General features: G+C 39.8%; 1 protein-coding gene across 6 annotated transcripts in view; it reads right to left on the reverse strand.

Moving 5' to 3' along the window:
* LOC136873942 (transcription activator GAGA) overlaps nucleotides 1-24905 on the reverse strand; it is a 200828-nt gene that overhangs the window by 33052 nt on the left and 142871 nt on the right. For all 6 annotated transcript variants that reach the window (XM_067147315.2, XM_067147317.2, XM_067147314.2 and 3 more), the window contains one exon: nucleotides 22175-22339. In XM_067147315.2, the coding sequence (XP_067003416.2) occupies nucleotides 22175-22339 (165 nt within the window). The remainder of the gene's footprint in view (nucleotides 1-22174; nucleotides 22340-24905) is intronic.

Below are 24905 nucleotides of genomic sequence, written 5' to 3' on the forward strand. Positions count from 1 at the left end.
AACATAGCAAAGCACACAAAGCCTTAAAAAATTAAATGAACACAACGCCAACCTCATGAATGAAGAATGTGAACATGGTAAAAAAACACACACACGTGGAACGAATGTAATTATTCTTCTTCTTTGTAATTTAAGGGGTTTCGCTAATAGCGGTATACCCAGTCATTGGAACGAGTGTAATTAGTCCAAGGAATACAGGAAACTGCGAAGCACGAAGTTATAACACAAAACCTGGAACCCCTTATTAAAATATGTCATAACCTCAAAAGGCCATCAAAGAACAACAATCACGTGGTCAAAGAATATAGGTAAAATCACAAGCGAACGGAGCATCATAATAGTTTGTATAAAAAATTATTAAGAAAAGGGAAAGAGCAACCTATAACTCTCAGACATTTCACTACACAATCCAACGAATGGAGCGCAACAAAGAATTTGCAGAGCAGAGCCTGTCGACACCTAAGATTCACACGGAAGTACTGTTATCCCGGCTTTAAATTCAATTCCAACAATGACACAAACTACACAGTATTAAAAACACCAATCATATCAAAGAATGAGTTATCGACTATCGTGGACTTGCCTTCGTCCAAGACAGACTACGATATACTGTAGTCGGTCTTGCCAAGACCGAGCGTGCTTCGACCCACACAAACAATCGATTGTACGGAAGTGGAGCGATTATCAAATGTTAACGTTTCAAATTTCTGTCCGTGAAGTCGTAAAATGACACCGTCCATCCGTAAAACCGTAAAAGTTGGCAGGTATGTAATCTCATAAGCCACGACCTAGAACAATGCACATATCACCCCATCCTTGAATCATATTTCACTCATTCTCGACAAGGTTGAATGCTCCTTAGCAAGCCCATTACTTCCCAGAAAGCTACAACTCTTGATCAGTCATCCCAGATCCCTTGATCGTTCATAACTGCATTTGTAAATGCCAGTAATAGTAAGAATCGAACTCAGGGCATCTATAAAAAGAAAGAAACTGCTCCTCCAAGAAAGCATGGTGGTTGTAAAAATTACTATATTATTCTAATTACCAAAATATCAAGAAATCCAAGATTTAGAAATGCTTTTATTTCCACATTCCATCATTCCGCTCTTTCGCATTTAACACGTGGTAACGTCTTTGCACCAAATGAAAATGATCATTCATGATTAGAAAAGAAATCAGTAAAGATAACAGAACTATGATATCAACATTAGAAATACTACAGGAAGAAACAGACAAGTATATAAAAGTGTTTACAAAGGGGCAATAGTGTATGTAAATACACTTATTTTGCATTGATTGCGATCTGAAGTCGTCCGAAACAATACCTGGCCACTGTATTACACAGAAACAAATCTTCTGACAACCTATTAACGATCTATTGTTGATCAAAGCAGCTAAGAATGCATAATAGCACTTCTCCAACAATAAAATAAGGACAAACTATATAGCTGTCCAGAAGGCCAGGTCTCAGAGTGATACCGCTTATCTAATTAACCACTTTGAACAAAACACATCAAATTCATGAAAGATGAAATACCTCTTAAAATCATCTCTATGCTCCTCATGAGCATCAATAAATGCAAGAGGGTAGATTTCAACAAAAAGTAAGTGAGGGAAGTGTAATAATAGCTGGTGGTTTGTTAAATAACCAATAAGCCTTAAAGGGTTAAAGGAATAATGGCAGAGGAGTGTCCACAACTATCTGCGGCCTGGTCATTCCAGTTCGGGAATTCTGGACTGTTAGGTCGGCAGCGTAGTACTGTTCGTTAAAAGTTAAAAAATGTGCGGTTTTTCATTTGATTCAGTATTTCATAAAGACACAGGAAGCACCAGCTCTCATGAAGACGACTATCACACAACTGCTGACAATGTGCAGGTCCGGACTAGAGGCTCCCATTTTACCCTAAACCTGCCTCCACCATCCTTGATCGAAGTGAAGAAAGTCGCAGGAAAAGTGCCACTGGCGTGGATTTGTTTAAGGAGGATCCCAACTTGCCAGGAAGTGACCCTCACACTATGGTCTCGAAGCCATATCCTGCAGCACATGAGATGAGACGTGCAGGGTTAGGCACCGAGATTGCAATGGGTACTGCTGCAGATTCCAATTATGAGTGAGTAGCGCCTTCACAGCCAGTCCATCTAGCATGACCTCATCCGCCTCCACAACAGTTGGGAACCAAAGTGAGAGGTTCCTCCTCCGCTTGTTTTCCGTTGGGTCTTCAAGTGATGGATTTCAGTGTCATTTCTTCCACTGAGGGGACCATCACCCCTAAGGGAGCTCATCCGCCCGAAGCCGTTGGTCCCTTTAGGGAGTCAGGTTACTTACCGCTGCCTAACACTCAGCGTTAGCAGTTTTACAGCTGGGTGCCAGACCAGCCAACCCTCCTCCTTTCTCATTCCAGACTTGGGACTGAACAATGTCAAAGAGCTGTACTTCAGAACAGGAAGTGGAAAACAGGCTTTGTGCTGCCCATGTGGCCTTTGGCCGTCTATCACACAGAGTCTTCAGGAATAAAAACCTAACAATTCACACAAAGCTAATGGTGTACCAAGTTGTAGTCATCTCTACACTTCTCTATGGCTGCAAAATGTGGACATTATACTGCTATGACATCAAAAAGCTGGAGCGCTTTCACCAGCAAAAGCTACGCTCCATCATGAAAACTAAGTGGGAAAACCACGTCTCTAATGTTGAAGTTCTCGAGAAAGCATGTGGTAAGAGTGTAGAAGCACTGATTGAAGTCTTTCTGCAGTCACAATCCTCTTATTTATTACTCTATACAGTAGAACACCATTCACAAAAGTCCATATCCGTGATTCCAGTTCTTTTGTCAGAACATCTATCTATCTATCTATCTATCTATCTATCTATCTATCTATCTATCTATCTATCTGTCTATCACATATATATAAACACAGCCTGACAAAAAATTGAAGCACCCAGAAGAAATGGTCGGATGCCAATGTAACTTCGTACAAGTACATATCGGTGGATATGTAAACGATTAGAGTTGCAATTCTCTGACAGGTAGAACGGCCACTGGAGTGCATTGATGTTGTTTGTGTTTAGTGTTGGTACCAGGTATGGTAGGGTATATAAGGGGTGTGAACATCGTCAGCTGTTGAGTGATCACTGTGAAGGACACAGAGATGCCACTTACTCATGTGAGACAGCATTATCAGTACCTAACAGAGATTGAAAGGGGCCTCATTGTGAGTCTCCATTCAGTCGGCTGGTCGAATTGTGAACTATCCAGATTTGTGCGGCATTCGGAAGTGATGGTGGCCCAATCTTGGACTGCATGGGAACGCGAGGGCAAGCATACTCATCGTCAAGGTTCCGGTCGAACATGTCTGACCATCACAGGGGAGGATTGCCATATTATGCATCAAGCATATCTTAACTCCTTCATATGTACGCCTGCCATCCGAGAACAAATAATGGACTCCCTGAAATATTCTGCGTCATCCCGCACCACTGCTCGGAGACTAGCAGCAGTCAGACTAGGGAATTACAGTTCCATGCGTAGGCTGCTGTTAACACTACAACACAAACGGTTTGGAGTGGTGCCGTCACCGGGAAGCATGGACTGCTGATAAATAGCGTTACATTGCATTCAGTGATGAATCCCAGTCTTGAACTACTCCAGATGACCATCATCTGTGAGTATAGTGATGACCTGGGGACAGGTCCCATTCTTCCAGTCTTTTGGAGAGGCACAGCGATGTTACTCCTGGCGTCATAGTGTGGGGAGCCAACGGATATGACTTCAGCTCATGGTTGGTAGTGAATGAGGGAACTCTGATGGCACAACGGTATGTCACATACATTCTGCTTCCTCATGTGTTAACTCTCATGCGACAGAACCATGGTGCCATTTTTCAACAGGACAATGCTCGTTCACACACGGCACATATCTGTGAAAACTGTCTGCATGATGCTGAGGTACTCCCATGGCCAGCAAGATCCCTAGATCTGTCCCCAATAGAACATGTCTGGGACCAGCTCGGACGTTATCTCCATACCAGTACCATTATTCATGATATCAAGGACTAGTCACAATAATTGTTGCCAAACTTACCTCAGGAGAGGATACAACAGCTGAATGACACCCTTCCCAACTGAATCGGTGCATGCATCCAGGCCAGAGGGGGTGCAACGTTATACTGATAAGTGGGCTCGTACTACGAAGTTCTTTGTAAGTTTAACTCAATTTTGTAATCACTGAAATAACATCACATACCCTCTCAACATGTGAAGTTTCATTTCGTTTCCTCCTCCCTTCTGAGTGCTTCAATTTTTTTTGAATCGTGCAGTCGAGTAAGGAACTAAGTCAGATTTTGCTACTTTTCAGGAGAGCAAAAAAACTGATTTTCTTCGACACGCTTCAATGAATAGTTCCCATTATTTTATATAATATTAAGATCAGTGATAGATATGTAACGGAGGTAACAGGAAAATGTTCAAGAAAAATTTATAAATTTTATGACCGTTTGAACTTTTTTGACTTAGTTCCTTTCTCCAATAATACTGAAAAAAAAAATTGAGTTTGGGAATAAATCTCTCATACAAACTACACCAACATTTGTTATATATTAAACATAGCATAATGCAATACATAGGCACTGTTTACAGTTTATCCAACAGAAAAAAACAGGGAAAACAAATACAAATGACCTTGAAGCGCCAAATAACTACAGTATTACAACCGAGACTACTAACCTAAGGGGAATTCATTGGCTGCGAAATAATGTCCAAATAAAATGCCAAAGCATCCTCATTCGCAACATATTTCAACAGTTTACGCAAGTCCTTTATTTTCTCAGCTTTTATTGGAACCCCACCCTCTGGATATGCTGCCATTGGCTGCAAGGAAAATGTGCAAAAGTTACCTTTCCCAAGATGAAACGTATGTTTCACAATGCTGTTTATGAAGGGAAGTGCTACAAGAACTCCTGGTTTCTCTGCCCTATATCTGTATTCTTTAAACGAAGAAGGAGAAAATGCAATCTTTCCAGCACGAGGAGTATTCTTTGTCGATGTTTCAGCTGATACAGTCCCTTTTTTTAAAAACTCAGGCCACCACTTGTCAAAATTAAATACTGCACTTGAGTCTACTAACTTAACTGTAACATTTGCTTTGCTGTTTACAATAATTGCCATATACTCTTCGATAGTATAAACTCTGTCTACTTTAAAAATGTTTTTCTTAAATACCCCAAAGTCCCTGTCGCATGGTAGGAATGAATGACCCCTCTCGGGAAAGTACTGTCTAATCTCCTTAAATCGATATGAAGCTGCCAGGCCTAGCATTAGTCCTATGACCGTATGGTTCTTATTTTGGCCTGGAGAACCATCAGAGAAAACGTGTAACTGGTCAACATTTTCTGACACAAATTCGTCTATATAATCTTTCAGGAAAGAAGCAACTTCATTCGCACACTTCTTTCCTTGGCCTTCATGATACATATACACAATACACTTGTCCGTTGCAAGATCATGAATACAAAACACATTCACCCACAACTGTCTCATGTAAAACACTTCTTGCACCGGTATGTGTGGCAGGGGCAGATTTTGCATAAAGTCAAAGGCAAGGCCTGTCACTTTGTCATTTGTTCCACATAGTGTTGCAACTTCTTTCAAAGACCTGTAGAATTTCCTGCTTCTTCTTTTATGAACATCATATTCAGCCTGAGCTGCACGCTTTGCTGATTCACAAATATGTGGGAACTCCTCACATTTGCTGCAGACATCGAACTGTGGTCGTCCGAATCGGTAGTTATAATTCTCAACAAAATAAGTCCTGTAGAAGCTGTACTTGACTCCACACTCTGGGTATTTTGTGACAAATATGTTGTGCATTTCTTTAATAGTTAAGCGGGCATCTAAGTAATGCACTTCTTTCCCTCCATAATGAGTCCGTTTCAGAGGGAATGATTGAATATGATCGGATATCAGTTTAGTGACATCTTCCGGTATCTTTCTGGTATTTGGATTGGTTCCTCTCTTGTCCCTGGGAATTTCTCCATGAAGAAGAAGCACTGTGATACGGAATACTCTTTTCTGAGTGACGGCATGCATGCTCATAAAAGCTGAACGACATACCTTCTTTCTATTGTTGCCATCCATAACAAAGTAAGTGAAACTTGCTGCTCACTGCTTTGAATTTTCATTCCTCGGTCTTCTGGTCTTAATTTCATTCTTCTCGATGAGGCGCTGCAAGTGTAAATCTTATGCATCCTTACTGGGAAGTTGAAGAAACTTGGAAAGAATGGACATGCGAGCCTCTTCGTTGATAATCTCAAAGCACTTCTTTCTGCATCTAGAAGAATAACATATTATTAATACTAAGTATAAATCTGTACCATACGTATTGTTATCTAAAACAAGAGTAGAAAGTTCGGTTGCATGTTAGAATATTATTTACTAAACAATCCCTAGTAATACTTCTCAAGCTCCTTACTTACCTGCAGTCAGAACCGGTTTCTTTGCCTTCCACAACTCTCCCACGTTTATTCACATATGCCAGTCCTCTGAGTCTTGCGTGTTTCAGAACACTATGTTTATGGCCCTCAGGCTGTGCTTTCCTTTTCGGAGTCATATTCTCAAACGTAATACAAAGATCACTTTGTCATCCACCGAGATACAAACTGAAATACTGTGCACTATAACCCACCGTACGATTTCTGTTTCCCTCCAGTATGTTGTCCTTTGTGTTGTACCAACGCCGTAAATTGAAATATCCCCTGTTATACCTACATCGTATGCAACGTGCGGCAAAGAATGGAACTAAGTCATGAATAGCAAGTGGTGAAGTGTATTACTAGGGATTGTTTAGTAAATAATATTCTACTTAGTGCATTTCTTCACAATATGCCTGATGTCCATCCACTGTTTCTCCCACAAGGAGAAGGCTGACTTATTTCTTTCCTTTACCAAATGATAGGTCTTGGTTATGTGAGGTAAATGAGGCAATAAAATGAAAATGGCCGATTTTGACTTAGTTCCTTACTCGACTGCACGATTCATATATATAAAAGAAAACATCTTGGTAAAATCATACCGCCTTGCAGAATCCCCACCGCTTTATCATTACAGGATCAGGTAAAGCTTCAATAAATTCAATTCTCTGAGACCTGTTTTCTAGAAATTTAGACACTCATTCAATCACTCTTTTGTCTAGTCTAATAGCCCTCATTTTCATCAATAGTCTCCCGTGATGTCTTTCTTTTTTCTTTTCTATTTGGTTTACGTCGCACTGACACAGATAGGTCTTCTGGCTACGATGGGACAGGAAAGGCCTAGCTAGGAATGGGAAGAGAGCATCCGTGGCCTTAATGAAGGTACAGCCCAAGCATTTGCCTGGTGTGAAAATGGGAAACCACAGAAAACCATCTTCACGGCTGCTGACAGTGGGGTTCGAACCCACTATCTCCCGAATACTGGATACTGGTCGCACTTAAGCGACTGCAGCTATCGAGCTCGGTCTGCCATGATCTACCTTATCAAAAGCCTTGAATAGGTCAATAGCAATGCAGTCCATTTGACTTTCTGAATCTAAAATATCTGCTATAACTTGCTGGAATCCTACAAGTTGAGCCTCACTGGAATAACCATTCCTAAATCCAAACTGCGTTCTATCAAACCAATTAGTAATTTGCGAACGTGCCTAATATAATCAATCAAAAAGAATGCTTTCCCAGAGCTTATATGTAACATACATCAAACTAACTAGCCTGTAATTTATCCATTTTATGTTTATCCTCCTTTCTTTTACAAACAAGAGCTACTATAGCAACTCTCCATTCATTTGGTATAACTCATTCATCTAAACAGTAATCAAAAAAGTACTTAGGATATGGGACTATATCCCAAAAAATTGCCTAGAAATGTTATCAATTCCAGTTGCCTTCCTGGTTTTCAACTTTTGTATCTTTTGTAAATATTTTTGTTATCATACGCACATTTCAGTACTTTGTTAGTATTAGTCACTTCCTGTACCAGGACATTATCCTCATATCCATCCGACTCCATGGCTAAATGGTTAGCGTGCTGGCCTTTGGTCACAAGGATCCTAGGTTCGATTCCCGGCAGGGTCGGGAATTTTAACTATAACTGGTTAACTCCGTTGGCACAGGGGTGGGTATATGTGGCGTCTTCATCATTTCATCCTCATCACGATGCGCAGGTCATCTATGGGCATCAAATCAAAAGACCTGCATCTCCTGGCACTAAAAGCCATACGCTATTTCATCCTTATATCCAACTATCTTTACACACTGCACACTAAATACACTATCTACTAAAAATAATTGGACACCTATCCACAGTGTTTGTTTGGTGATTGTACCATGTTAGAACTTGTAGTGCCACCTCTTGCAGCTATACCAGCAGCCACCCTGTCAGGCACGTTCTCGACAAGTGTGTGTTTGTGGGGCATCCGGTGGGATTCATTGCCATTTCTCTTTAAAAATTCCAAGAGTTGGACAATGGATTTTGGCTGCTCCTCCCGAAACCTCACCCTGCAGTCCAATTCATTCCAAAGATGTTCTATTGGACTGACGTCGGATCTCTGGGTGGACCAGTCCATTTTGGCAAACATTGCTGTTGGCGTACCATTGCATAGTAGGCCCCGAAACATGGCATCTAGCATTGTCAAACTGGAAGTACAATAACAAGGATCCAATCTGTAAACATGCCACAATGTTGGCCGCACTTCACTATCCAGAATTTTCCAATATGCCTCTGTGTTCATGCTGGATGAACACCTTCGATCCCATGCCAAAGTATGAGAAACAGCCCCACATCATCACCAGTGAATTTCCTGGTTGGCACTACGCACTCTGGCAGAAGCTGTTCCACAGGTAAACGCTGCACCCATACACATCCACTGGACCAAAATAATGCAGATCTTGAATCATCACTCCAATGTTCCGGTGTCCAGTTTTGATAGTCCAAACACCGCCTGATGTGCTGAGCCTAATAGTCTTTCATGATATGGGGTTACTGCTCTTCCGGAATATCTGTGTTGGTGGGCCTCTGTACGCAATGTACTAATGGAAACAGACACTCCTGTTGCTGCATGAAACTCCTGTCAGATAGTAGCCAATATGAAGATAAAGTTGGAATTCAAGCAGATAAACTAGGGCAAATACTCTGTTATAGGAAGAGGAATTAGGGATTGGGATTTGATAAATTTCCAATTTCTTTGATATCATTTAAGGAAAGAGTAGGTAAACAACCAACAGAGAATCTACCACCTGGGTGATAGCACTAAATGGAGATCAGTGGTGAACGACTGAATTTTAGGTTGCCCAGAACGTGGACCATTGGCACAATGCACATCCACCTTCCACTTACACAGGACAATCCTACTGTTGATTTGAGCCTGTTCAACCACTGCAATCATCCTGCTAGACAGCCCACTGAGGTGGCAACTCATAATCGTGCCCTTATCAAAGTCCGGCAGCTCTCTGCCCCATGCTGTCTCCTTGTACACTGGTTCTCATATGTCCTGATGTATATGTCGGCCACCAAGTCAACTGACATACTAAATTACCAAATATCGGTTAAAAAGACTAGCAAGGTCATTATGTAACCGGCAGCATAGTAGCAGTTCACCCCGTAAGGTCATTGACAGCAAGCAAGGACATATTGTTTGGTTCAAACCAGTGTTATGTCATTTGAATTTTGTGGATAAAATTTAGTTGAAACTGAAGTAAGTAAAATAAAATTCCCCAGTCATCTGAGTTGTCGTCTTTTTCCAGTCTGGCTGCAGCAGCCAAGCTGTACGCTTCCCAACCATTCAACAGCAATAGTTATCAGATGTCATAGACCGGAAGAGGGCCACCTACTACAACTGTTTTTACACACCAGTGTACCCTGCTTTTAACGGTTTCAAGATTAACAACTTCAGCAGCACACACTCATCTTCAAACCAGAACACTTTAACAATATTAGAAAAATGAAAGCTACACAGTGCTTGGACTCTATGTAAACATTATATAATGATGCAAAGTGCCCCATATGAACTTAGCATGTATACGCAATGAAACAAATGCCCCATATGAGATCAACATATACCTTCATGAATGTTTATACTTTCAATTTGATTCATCAATAGACGTTTGCATCTTGGAGTGTACTTTTACCTTATGTGCAATTAATGTGTTTTACATGGTTTATATTTAACTTGTCAATCAACACAGTTTTTAAATTACCTATTTTACTATTATTATGAACGTAATATGTTTCATTACGTATATGTCAAACCAACCTTCGACACTTGTTTCTTCACTTGACAAGGTATAAAGCCTAACACAACATTATAAGAGCTTATACAGCTGTATTCAAGCATATTACCTTTTTACACCTGACAAATTAAGAACTTGTTTTATCTGTATAACTTGAAAGGTGATAGTACAAATGTACATAGCAATGTGTTTTTTACCATATAATGTAAACTTTTAATGCATTTCAAAATAGTTATCTTTTTAATATTAGTCTTCAAACAAACTTAAATATACGAACAGGATAACCACCCAAAAACAAGACTACTTGATGTCATTCAATACAAAATTGTTTTAAATTTGGCAAGGTATTACTATTGAGAATGTGTAGTCTAATGTAAATGAATGGCAGCTGAAGATGACTTTGTGAGGAGTCGAAACCAGTCCTGTTTAAAAAAAAAAATACCGTATTTCACGGCATAATCGTCGCACTTTTTATACCAAAATTTTCGAAAAAAAATTGTAGGGTGCGACCATTATGCGATGAATATTTAATACCAGTATTTGTGTTACTCAAAAAATGTATTTATAACTAAATTGTATTTGATACAAATTTAAGATGCACGTAATACTCGCGTTTATACATCAAAATAATTAAAATAGTCTAAAACAAAATTCATAATTTTTCGCAACAATTCGGCGAACGTTTTTCCAACCTGAAAATAAAAATGAACGTATTAAGTTAATTTGTCGTTAATTTGAGTATTAAAGTTAAAATATTACACTTGCAAAAAATTATCGCTTTGTTGTGAAATGCGGACTTACCGGTACGCAATTTATTCCAAATCTTCGGTGTCGCTATCGCAGGTTTCGCTATCTGATGCGCCGTCCTCGCCTCTGTTAATACCAGTATCAGATTCTTCGTCTCCCTGCCACACTGCGTCATCTTCGGAACCGTCTAGTGCATTCGAAATCCCAGTCCTTTTGAAGCTCTTGGAGACTAGTTCAGGTGGTATAAGATCCCAACTCTTCTTCACCCACGAGCATAACAAGTCCAAGGGTGGACGCCTGATATTTCCGGCGGGCGTCAATTGCTGATCGCCGCTCATCATCCACTCGTTGTAAAATCGACGTAAGTGGTCTTTAAAGGGTTTATTAACACATGCGTCTAGTGGCTGCAAAGCAGATGTTAGGCCACCAGGAATGACTATCTGTCGTGTCTTATTTGTAGTGAGAATTTGCTTCACTTCGTTCACGAGGTGACCTCGGAAACTATCTAAAACAAGCAGAGCTGGTTGTTTTAGTAGTGCACCAGGTCTTCTATTCCACACAGTTTTAACCCAGTCCAGCATGAGTTCTACGTCCATCCAACCCTTTGGTTGCACTCGTACATGAATTCCACGGAGAAACTGTATATTCTTAGGCATCGTTTTCCTCTTGAAAATGATGTAAGGCGGCAACTTTCTCCCGTCAGCTGTAATGGCTAGCATTGCCGTGCATCGCAACTTCTCACTACCGCTGGTTTTCATTAATACACTCCGTGATCCTTTTAGCGCAATAGTGCTGATGCGAAGCATATCAAAAATGATTGGAGTCTGATCGGCATTACCGATTTGAGAAAGCAAGTACGAAGTTTCCTTGCGCAAACGTATGACAAATCGGTGAAAATTTACAATCTTGTCCGTGTAATCAGCAGGCAACTTTTGGCTTAGTGTTGTTCTCCTTCGCACTGACAGATTGTGTCGTCGCATGAACCCCTTAATCCACCCACGAGTCGCCTTAAACTGAGTTACCGGTATGTTGTGTTTGCGCGCTACCTCCTGTCCGTTAATTTGTAACATTTCATATGATACACTGCAGCCATTGTTACGTCTTTCACTGACGTACCTAAACACTTCTTCGTCAATTATAGGAAACTTCCCTGTTTTAGGACCTCTAAACGCGCGTCTAGAAGGGTTTGTGCTTTTTAGCTTGTTTTTTACTTTCCGCCAGTCACGCACCAACTTTTCACTCACAGAAAATTTTATTTCTGCAGCTCTGTTCCCGTGCTGTTCAGCGAAGGCAATTACGCTTAGCTTGAAGCCCGCAGAATAGTTTCTATATTTACCCATAATCGCTTATAAATGCTTCACACGTTAATGTTTTGCGATATAAATGACTTTCCGTAATTGTTCACTATTAAAACAAATTATTTCTGCAAACACCCAAAACACAAATTAAAAACAAATTCTCACGCACACATGTCTACAGTAATCACGTAAATCTGAAACAAATAAATGCATCTGTGATCTGTCCATTCCAGAGCAGCCAATACTGTTAGGCAGCAAGGAAGCATGCAACAATTTATCAGTTTAGTTGACTGTATTCCGAGACGTCAGTAACAAACATTCATTTTTTTCAATTTCTTTTAAACATACGGTAATTAGGTTAATATTTCTTCCCAGTTATTGATGATTTTACATTACATTACTGACGAGTTTATAAAATAAAACTTTAATAGCATTGGATAATAATTATCTAGACTGCTTGGATAAAAGTTTTCATCCCATGCCCGGACACTTATGATGTAGTAGTAAGATAAGAGTCTAGCGATGACAACTGAGACATCGTAAATAATTCGGCTGACCGTGTGAATAATTCCGTGGAAATCTGCGTTATCGTCTTGGATTTCACTTCGTGCGCAATAACACAGGAGCCGGCCCCATGGTGTAGGGGTAGCGTGCTTGCCTCTTACACGGAGGCCTCGGGTTCAATTCACGGCCGGGTCAGGGAATTTTACCTGTATCTGAGGGCTGGTTCGAAGTCCATTCAACCTACCTAGCCGGTATTTCCTGGTGACGTTGCCGATAAGCGATAACTTACAGCCTTACGTATTTCAAATGGGAACTCATAATATGTAGGTGGTGTATAAATAGTACACTGTCTCGCGACCACGTTGTCAAACTGCCGATAGCCTACCGGTAAGCATAATATGTAGGTGGTGAATAAATAGTACACTGTCTCGTGACCACGTTATCAAACTGCCGACAGTCTACCGGTAAGCCATGCGTCGTACCGTTGCCTACGAGATATACAAGGCCGGGAAGTGGGCCGGTAGAATTGCGGGTCGCAAGTAGTTTCACGAACGTCCGCTAGAGGCCTCGACATCTTGCTATACTGCACGCGCGAAATACATTATGTTAATAGTACATGTTCGTTTTTAAGCACATAAAAACTACAAATAATGAAGTTAGGACCACCTAAATGTGATTTAGAGTGATTTGATATAATTTAAAGCACATTTAAGTGATATTTGGAATTATTTTAGGCAAAGTTAAGTGCAATAAATAATAAAAGTAATACATTAAAATGACTTACCAATATCACTGCTCGTATATCTCATATTTTTAAGATCTTCCGACTTGAAGGCTTTGTCCTCAAGTTCTTTTCCATGTCATGAGCATCTGTAATTTTACGAGCTTCATTGTCGAGAATCGGTTTTAAAAATTTTGTAATGAGAGTTACAGCAAGTGCTCTCTGATCACACTCATCACATTTGAATATTTCAATAAACTTAGGAACAACAAAAACGTTAAGATTTTTAACTAAATTCGTATTGCCCAGATAACGTAAGGAGTGACGCGTAAAATTCAAAGTATTTTGTAGAAAGTAAACAAATTTTCTTGAGAGGTAGCGTAATGCTTCACGATCTTGCATCCTAATGAGGCACATCAGTGGACTGTCATTAGTGGCCGAGGATATCTGTCCCAAGCACGATTCACAATTGGAATTTTCTTCAGCAACTCGAACAAGATAACCACCTATCATGGCCAAGGAAGACAACTCCAGAGTGACAGGTTTCTCTGAAAAGACATGGTATCATTCTTAATATCAATAGCGTCTAAGATAATAAAAAACTTGCAGATCTTTGAAGCCTATTAAAAATAATACATCAGAAAGAAAATACAATAATTGCGAAGTGATTAGTTAGCTTACCTTCGAGAGTCCCATCAAGAAATTCCAAAACTGTTGTTGGAAGAGCAGTAGGTTCCAGACATAATTTGCTCTGATCTTTCGATTCTTTCTGACGAATTGCAGCCGATGTCCTGAAAGCCTGTCTTTCTACGTTCGAAGAGTCAGATGGATTTATCATGCCCGTAATTAAAGTCGTTTCAATGGCATAAATGCAGGACCTCACATCCATCATATCATTAAATCCTACTCTTCTTCTTAGATAACTAAACAGAAGTTCAATATCGTCACTATTCAAGTTCCGACTTAGGATATAATGGAACCCAACTGATAATAAATATTTAATGCACCGCACAGTTGACTTGGTGGTAAGAACCAGGGCTTCATAAGTTTCGTGACTAATCCGGTGACTCTTCACAACATATTTCTGAATTTCTTCCAAATAAGGAAGAAACGTGTCTTCCAGCCACTTTAGTCTTTCATCGTCCGACTCCATAAATATCAGTTTATCCGCATTTCTTGACATGTAAGAGTGCTTAATGTTACATACGTCATGAATATCATGCCATTTCCTGATATGTTCCATAAATTCTACGGTCTTGTTAAGAGATCCCATATCTGACACTGCTTCTGGAGCAACAATAGGTAGTGTTTTTAAAGCTCCTGTAACGCATGTTGAAAATAAAAATTTAGCCCTTTGGACATTCATTTTTTCCAGGTTAGATGGAAAAACTACTTTCCTTGTTAAGCCACGAATAGGCTTCACTGTTTGCTGCCTTTGTATATTATATAATTTCTTAATATGGATGCTTGATATAATTTTTTTCTCATGGAAAATATCTTTCTGTAAAAACTGAGAACGAATGTTCTTTAGCACATGACTAGAATCGAAACTCAGAAAGAGAGGACGATTTTGGTCATTTGGGTGCTGAATTTCAGGCGAGATGGTCCCATTGCTCAAGTCTTTCATCGTATTTACATTAACTGTGCAGTTATCAGTAACCAACCGCAAAATTTGAAAACCTATGCTTTCCACTTCAGACAACACTTTCAAAGTTAATTTACGCAGTTGTGTACCCGTTAATTGGCGAGTGAAATAGAACGCCACAGGAATCCGAAAAGAAGTAGAGAGTCCTCGAAACAAAAAGCACAGAAGCCTGTTTGCAATCCTGTCGCTAAGGCCAGATTCTTCAAGTTCAGCCTAAGAGTATCCTAGAATTCTGTCAAGATTACGATCATAGTGTACTCTGGGCTTGATAGCCATTTCATCTATGATAAGGGATCCTAACTTATCTTCCACGCATGTCAAATTCATGACTTCGTAATGGAGCCTTTGTTTAATGAGGGATGTTATTCCTGTTTCTCCATTAGAAAAGCCAACATAATTCTTAAGTGTATTTTGATGCGGAAGTCGGAGGCAACGAAGCGATCTAATGAATCTGTAGCCCATTGGCGATTTTCTTTGCCAAAGAACAGAAATTTTTAAAGTTGTTTCTCTGTATCTTACATACTTCTTCCCATAAGCGTCTATTTGTTCTAATAGGAATAATGCTTTCATTTCCCCATTTCCACCATCTTTCCTTATTTTACTGACTTGTTCATCAATTACAGAATTTTCAACTTTCTTCGAGGACTTCAGATCTTTTATTTTACTTCTTAGCTTGCGTATTGTTTGTCTCAGTCGGTAGTTTGATTTCCTTTTCAGTATATATTTCGCCTTTGGAGTACTAGTGTTATTGTCAGTAAGTGGAAAAGAGACTTGAATTCCTGTTTCATTTGTGGTAAGCCTACTTGCATAATCCGGCGGAGTAATTACATTTTCACAATCATCTGTAGAACACTGTTTTCTTATTTTATTTGGAGTTGTACGCGTAGCTTCCGGTTTCGGGAAATATCTTTTTCTACGCTCGACTACAGGTTTGACACCTTCCTGTTTGTAGGCGGGGTAACCTATGAAGACTGAAGGGACTCCATTCGGAAGAAGCTGTCTTTTTACTGTACTCAAACTGAAGTCACAATCTTTAAAATGCAAATTAATGACTTTGGATGACGTCGTAGGCGACCAAAGGGAACCTAATTTGCCCCCCTGTCTAGATATAGCAATTATCTACTTCTCCTTTAAAACTGGATCGGCGGGAAACGAATGAAAACTCCAATGTTCTCCTTTCTTCGACGAATCGGACTTACAGTACGGTACACAACAATACACCATATTTTATAATGTAAATGAAACTTACTTGGAGTTCATTTGAACACTAACACTACGTGAAATATGTACGTAAACGTATTAAAAACACTTTTCTTCATATGTTAATACACTACAGAACACGAAAACTATAGCAAGATGTCGAGACATCTGGCGGCGATACTGCGAACCTGGTCGGGGACGGTTTTTCTGCTCAGAACTAGCGCACACTTCCCGGCCTTGTATATCTCGTAGGCAACGGTCGTACATATACCGGTATTATTTATTTATACCAAGACCGACTCCAATCCTCAGACCGTAATATAAGAAAAACATGGCGGCCGAAGTAGCCGAATTGCTGGTATTGGCTAACACGAAAATATCACGTGCATTTTATATAAACGGCCGTAATTTAATATGATAAATGTAACATCGTAAGGAAAATCACTTTTACACGTATGAAATCGCTTCGCCAACAAGTACGCACCACATATAATCAACTAGAATCACATATATTCTACTAGAAAAGAGACCAACAAGCTGATTATTTAGACATTTCAATTCGTCAAATAACGTTTTCTCTTAGATTTCACTTCGCTGGATAGATGAAAATATGTGATAAAACTGTTAAAATGATATTTCTAACATCATTTTGAATATTTCAAAATAAATTAAGGTGCAAAATTCCTCGATTTATTCGCTCTCATGAGAACTGTGAAACACAAACATACCGTAACTTGTTGCCTTAGTTTTGAAGTGGTAGATAATTTCTTAAATTCACCACCCAATGAATGGGAAGTACACCCGAAATCATAATGTTATTCGTTTTACGTCCTACTAACTACATTTTTTACGGGTTTCGGAAACGTCGAAATGCCGAAATTTAGTCCTGCAATAGTTCCTTTACGTGCCAGTAAATCTACCGACACGAGGCTGACGTATTTGATCACCATCAAATACCACCGGACTGAATCAGGATCGAATCCAGCAACTTGGGATCAGAAGGCCAGCGCCTTAACCGTCTGAGTCACTCAGATCATTGCTAGTTTTTTGATAATTGCTTTACGTCGCACCGACACAGATAGGTCTTATGGCGACGATGGGACAGGAAAGGTCTAGGAGTGGGAAGGAAGCGGCCGTGGCCTTAATTAAGGTACAGCCCCAGCATTTGCCTGGTGTGAAAATGGGAAACCAAGGAAAGCCATGTTAAGGGCTGCCGACAGTGGGGTTCGAACCTACTATCTCCCGAATACTGGACACTGGCGCACTTAAGCGACTGCAGCTTTCGAGCTCGGTGTCACTCAGATCAAGTACACCCGAAATGATTATGTTAACGTGATGTTAATATAATGTTGACATATGGCATAACAGCACTTCACGCAAGGATAGTAACCTTAGTAATGAAACGTTCAGACACTAAATATATAGCCTAATAGGTTTTTACCCATTAAATAACATGAGTGCAAAAACTCTATTGACTAAACATTGATATTTAACCACATGCACGAGCTTCAGTTCGGCACAGTCAGCTTAATAACTGATAGCCACAGCATGAATCGGAAGGTGTTGGTAGTGTAAAACCCTACGTTACAAACCCAGTTAATCCCTCTAAGTCACTATTTCTTTTGTGTAACAGTATGCAGATTGCTCCATCCGTCACACTTATAAGTTTTGTTATACTCCAAGTACCAGCCAAACATTTCCGCAGGCAAAGCACAGATTATTGTAAAATACACTTGCATCTAAATCACTAGACACTTTGAAGCACATAGACACTGACGGAATAACACAATATCAAGTATATTCTATCTAAGTTAATATTTTTCGAGGAACACAAATAGTTTGGAAGTAGAGGACTAGATTTCCTAACCTCAGACTTATTCTCAAAATTATGTATGCACGCTAGGGTTTTGCCATGGACTTCAAAATAATCACGATGTATATTCCTAATCGATTTCTCTTCTAATGTTCTATTTCGTAGGAAACTTAAGAATTGTTGTATGAGAGGCATTGCCATAGTTAGACTAAAAACTGGTCCACCTAGTGCACTCATGTTTTTTAAAGAGTAAAAATACGATCAAAACAAGCACATTCTCACATTACTGCGTATAATTACAGATCCTATGTACCCACCGACTCATATAAATACACTCGCACACTTATATTCTACAAAGAAACTAACATTTATCGTCAAATTTAATAAAATTACACCGACTACATACGATAACAACAAACCAAAACAAACCCACATTTCCAACAATTTCGGCTACTCGATTCGCCATCTTTGAACGATCGAGAGTAGCATTAAGGTCTGAGGATTGGAGTCGGTCTTGTTTATACGTTGTGCAACATGTCGCAAACGTGACTGTGTTGCCAAATTGCCCATAAACCATACACGTATTTAAATTACGCATTCATGTGCAACTTACGTTGCAGTTCCATTTACCTTTTAACCAGATTAGTGAACAAAATTTGGACGTGCGACGATTATGTAATTAAAGGTTTAAAGTCCGATTTTTGTATTGAAAATAAAGGATGCGACGATTACGCAGTGGCGACGATTATGCCGTGAAATACGGTAATAATAAATAAGTATTGATCAGGTGGATCTCTCTTTCTTTCTATGATATATACAGCTATAGAGCTCGGTAAGATAAAATTTAATATTCAAAACAATATATTCGATTCCCACCTCAGCTATCTTCGAAGTGGTTTCCCACTTCTCGTAATGCAAAGATAAGTTCTTCTGATGTAATTTCTTCATTTGCACAGCAACTTAATGCAGCGATGGTACCTAACTTAAGGCCACGACCGCTTCCCTGCCTATCGCTCCCAATCTTCCCATCCCCCCCACAAGGCTCACGTTCAGCATAGCAGATAAGGCCACCTGGGTGAGGTACTGATCCTCTTTCCCAGTTGTACCTCCAGACCCAAAATCTCACGCTCCAGGACACTGCCCTTGAGGCGGTAGAGGTGGGATTCCAAGGGGAAAACCAACCCTGGAGGGTAAACGGATTAAGAAAGAAAGAAAGGAAAGGAGAAATTTTCAAGAAGAGAGCAGAAAATATTTAAGTTCAACATAGTGACTAACTTAATATGTGTTATTTATTTATTTATTTAAGAATCGAAAATGATTCTATTTCAAGTGTTTTATTAAATGACAAAGTAAAAGTAAATTTAGACACAAAGAAACATTTTATTTCTTTTTTTAGATGTAAATAAGGACATAGGTTCCAAGAACAGAACAGATTTAAAATTTTAGCATATAGTGAGTAATTTAATAGATTTTATTCGTTTATGATTTGAAAATTTCTATTTTAAAGTCTGTAAGTAAGTAAAAGTTGAAACACAAAAAAATATTTTAACAATTTCAAGATTTATATATAATTGTTCTGTTGATAAGTATATTTGTACCAATGTACCAAGTCCAAAGTTTATTGATGTTTTGGCACCGCTGAAGAAGAGAGTAGTTAGCTCTCGAAACATGTACGGTGATTAACTATAATAAAATATGTAAAGTATTGACAAGGCAGGAAAGTATTCTATAGAAATTTGAATATAAGTCAATACAGACAGGATTAACCAACATGGTGAAAATAATCAATAGCAAGGAATTGATATGGAAGGTGATCGATCGCATTCAATATAAGCGCTGGAGTACTGTATTTGGTACAGTGTATGAATACTAATAACAGATACAAATTAACGCACACGAATTTGCCCATAATAACGGATGAAGCAGTAACAGGGTTCTCATTGTAACCGAAGGATATCGCACAGATTAATATAGGAATTCTTGAAGGTTATAATAACACTGTCATAAAAAAAGGGGTTCTCTTCTGTTATAGCGGCCGCGGTAGGATGTGCATCTGAGTCCGACATCTCACTTTAGCCCTAAGTGCCCAAGTTCTAATTCCCTCTTCTGCCTTGAATCATCCTTAGAATGCTTATTACGTCTTTTTCGTGGGTTCTTAATGTCCCATAACCAAAACGATTAGACACAAATATGAGGGTTGGGGCAAAAGTCAAGGCAACTATAATTTTTCTTGAAGATACCAGTCCGGTTGGAAAATGAGACATATACAGATGAAAGGACAAGATGTAAACTACATGTGTGGACAATGAATAGCACTGAAATATCGTAACACACTAATTTATTATAGTAGTATACAGGGCAATATGGCCTACCCGGTGCAAAAGAATGACAACACAGTACACATAAAGTGGACATGACAAACCTGGGCCTAAAGACCCTCAAAGTAGTCCCCTGCTACTGACGCCACACGCTGCCAACGATGTGGGAGGCGCTGAATACCATCTGCCTCAGCATTTGCTGCACCATGTGTGAATCGGGTCACCTGTTGGCGCACAGCATTAGCAATGTCCTCTCGTGTTGCAAATCAATCTTTCGAATGAGATCAAAGTCACAGGGAGAAATGTCGGGAGAGTACGGTGAGTGCTCCAATGATTCCCATCCCCAATCTTGCAGTAGCTGCCCTACACACACTGCTTCATGTGGTTTTGCATTGTCGTGCAGGATTATTGCACTGTCCACAAGATCCGGACGTTCCTCCTGAACGCTACATTGTACCTGTCGCACCAGGAAGTCCCTGTAGTACTGTGTGGTCACTGTTCTGCCATGTGGAACAAAGTGGCAAACAATGACACCCCTCACGTCATATGCGACGATCACCATCAATTTGACCGGGGAAGGATTCTGACGGAACTTCTGCCTCCTTGTTGATCCAGCATGTCGCCACTCCGCGGACTGACATTTCAGTTCTGGTTCGTATGCCCTGGCCCAAAATTCATCGATGGCGATTATTCGTGACAAGAATTGGTCGCCGTCCTGTTGCCAGCATGCAAGGTGGTCAGAGCATATTGCATAGCGCACCCACCTTTGAACTTCCGTCAGTGCATGCGGTACCCACCGCAGCTCATTATGCAATATCCTGTGGACGGCAAACAGTAGAGTCCATCGTCTGTCTTCATCCAGGAGCTGCTCGATGACGGCATGTGCCACGTCGGTCCGCACACTGACAGGTCGTCCTAAACGTTGCTCACCACTGGTTGACAAACGTCCTTGCTGAAACTTTCCTACCCACCATGCTACTTTACGGTATGGTAGGGCATTATTCCCAAGGGCTTCCACTAATTCACTGTGACATTCCATCGCATTTCTCCCTCGGAGAACGGTTATTTTGATGTAAGCGCGCTGCTCAACACGGGTTACTTCCATCTCGCACGACACTCACCAACTGACTGATTTCACAGCCCTCGCTGCGCTACTACCAGCTATCACAGAGCCATCTGTTGTTCTGCATACACACTATGCCTGCAGAACTTCCACACGACACATATACGTTTGTGATCTGTTCACATTTCTACAAGAAAAAAAATAGTTGCCATGACTTTTGCCCCAATCCTCGTATTTGAGAATTTTAACATTTCCTTAAAACTAAAAGCGGGTTTTGCCCTATTGTGAATTACGTTGAATCAAATAAAAAATAGCATTGCTCTTATGGGTTAAATGCAGGTTTACGTTAAATCAAGGTCACGCAAAATCGGAGTTATACTGTAACATCTTTTCTAAGTTGTTCTTTGACTTCATATATCACTTATTCTCTAAATAAATTATCTGGCTGCCAAACTAAACATCCAGTTTATATTTCATGTGCCACAATAGCCACAAAACAGGTAGCCATTAAGAGTTGGTATTTTACAAAACTCTTGAACAAACTCAGGTCAAACAAATATGGTATGTTACAAGGAAATACAATAACATGAAAACTCCACGCTTACCTCTTGGAAAGAAAATTCAGGTTGTTCTTGAAGCTGAGCTACGGCAGTATCAACTTCATTGTCAATTGTTTCTGTTACTTCCTGATGTCTTTCATGTCTAGCAGTTGGGGACGGTTCAATCTTGGATCCCTGCTGGAGGCGCCTCCAAATGGTAGTCTTAGGAACCTGTGCAATAGAGACAATATTGTAAAGTGGTGGTGATTATCATTTTAAGAGGAAGTACAACTAGGCAACCATCCTCTATTAACACTAATCAAAGGGAAAAAATAGAAGGGATCTGACACTTCGAAAAATGAAGGTGTCAGCCAAAGAAAGACAAGGGGCATGAAGGGCGTGAAAACGAAAGATCCCCTAGGTCTTGGGAACGTCGGGGTTGGAAAAGAACAAGTGTTGACCAAGGGAGGTCGGTCAGGATAGATGAAAGTGAGGAGCCTGGCACAAGTAAGTGGAAGCAAAGCCAGGACTCAGATAAGGGCACCGTGGTCACCAACCCACGCTCCACAGTTAAGAGCCCCTAGGCCCCTTTTAGTTGCCTTTTACAACATGCAGGGGTTACCATGGGTGTTTTTCTACCAGCCCCACTGACAGGGGTTCACTATGATAAGGAACTCCAAAGATGAAGAAAAGTTAAATCGGGGGACATATTTAGATATAGTATACATAATAACATTGAAGGTACAGAAGGGTGACAACCAGCCAGAAATCATGCTAAATGGCATTAAAGTGGACAGTGTCACAGAATTTAAGTACTTGGGTAGTATAATGTCCAAGGATAACTTAGCTAAATATGAAGTAAACAGTCAAATCAGCAAAGCAATACATTTTTACCTGCAAGTAAGACAACTATTATGGGATAAACAAGTGCCACTCAAAACCAAGATGACAATGTATAAATCATACTACAACCCTATCCTCACATACAGACTGGAAACCGCTACATTAACAAGAAAGGACCACTCAAAACTCCAAGCAGCAGAAATGAAATTCCTACGCACAATGATCCAGAAGACCAGGAGGGATAAAATCAGGAATGAAAAAGTCAAAGAAGACTTAGGACTAGAAGACTCCTTACTCCAGAGGATCCAAAAGGTAAGACTGAAATGGTTTGGTCATGTGAAAAGAATGAGTGCCAACAGGTCTGCAAGAAAGGAGTATGAAAGAGAAATAAGGGGAAAGAGACCAGTGGGCAGACCCAGAGAAAAATGGACAGACTTAGTGAAGAAGGATATAGAGGAGAGAGGTCAGGATTGGGAGCGGATAGTGAATGAAGAATGGTTCATGGACAGAACAAAATTGAAGGGGCTCGTATACCACACCTGGGAAACCGGAATTGGAAAATGATGATGATGATGATGATGATACATAATAACGCAATAACAACAAGCCCATGGTGCAAGAGTCTGTTAGGCCTTAGCCTGCTAAGATGACTGCTGTCCAGCCAGACAGCTGGAGTTACGGGCGTGCTTTATGGTCAGCATGACAACATCCTCGGCAATAATGAAGTTACTCGACTTTCTTGACCGAGTGCACAGCCACTCCTATCAAACGGTTCCTCAGTTGGTCACATGAGGCTGAGTGATCCCCAATCCAGCCCTCATAGCAAACTTAAAATCCCTGAGCTGACTGGAAATCGAATCCAGGGCCTCCGTGTAAGAGTTAGGTATGCTAACCCTATGCCATGGGACTGGTCATAGATGACGATAAAGACAATGATGATCCATTCATTATTCTATTTTACATTTTATGGCCTACAGTTGACCACTCTAGTCAATTATACGGAGGAATGTTTGCTTTTCTATCAGCCCAATATTTCTTCATTCTGAGAGATGTTGCGTTCCTTTCTTCAACTGAAAACACCCTTCCATTAAACTTTTTATTAATCTTGTCTGTAGCCCAGTGTGTGTGTCTTGAGTATCTTAATTTTGTCTGTTTTGTTCTTTATTACTTGGAGTTCTTTAATATCATCCTTAATCTCTGTAAACTATTTAATCTTAGTCTTGTTATACCATAATTTTTCAATTATTCTTCTGCTAATTCTGGTGTCAAGTGTTCTGATAAGATGTCCAAAGAATGATATATGTTTTTTCTTAATTGTCCTCAATACTGGTTCAATTTCCTTATAAACTGTTTAACTTGTTACTATTCTCCATTGTTCATTAACTTAATATTGTTTATTTATGCATGTTCTAATTATTGTTCTTTTTGTCTTCAGTATTTTGTCTATTTCAGCCGTTATTAGCAGTTTGTAAAATGGTTCCACTACCATAGTTATTTCAAGCTGTGTGACTGTTTTATAATGTCTTAATTCTGCTTTATTGTTGTTGTTGTTGTTATTGTTGTTGTGTGCTGTCTTGGAAATATAATTTGCTTTGTTCAATTTATTTATTCTGTTATTGCAAGCTGGGTTCTCATTATGACTGTACGTTATAATTTCTCAAAACACTTCAATTTATCAACAATTTTAACTTCTTATCCGTCAACTGTTATACTATTTACCAGTGGTGGATCACAATAATTATTATTGTGATCACAATTCAATACGGAACAAAACCATGTTTATATCCTATGAGTGGTGGATCAGTAAACATGATCCGTTCATTAATCAGTTATTAGGGTTCTTTTCATTTCTTTTCCAGAGATAGTTTTTTCTTCTTCCTCTTCTTATTCTTCTTTTTCTTCTTTAGTGTTTGTCCCACCTGGTGCAGGTCTGCTGTGTGGATTCGTTGTCTCC

The sequence above is a fragment of the Anabrus simplex genome, chromosome 5, assembly GCF_040414725.1.
Source record: "Anabrus simplex isolate iqAnaSimp1 chromosome 5, ASM4041472v1, whole genome shotgun sequence".
Taxonomy (NCBI): domain Eukaryota; kingdom Metazoa; phylum Arthropoda; class Insecta; order Orthoptera; family Tettigoniidae; genus Anabrus; species Anabrus simplex.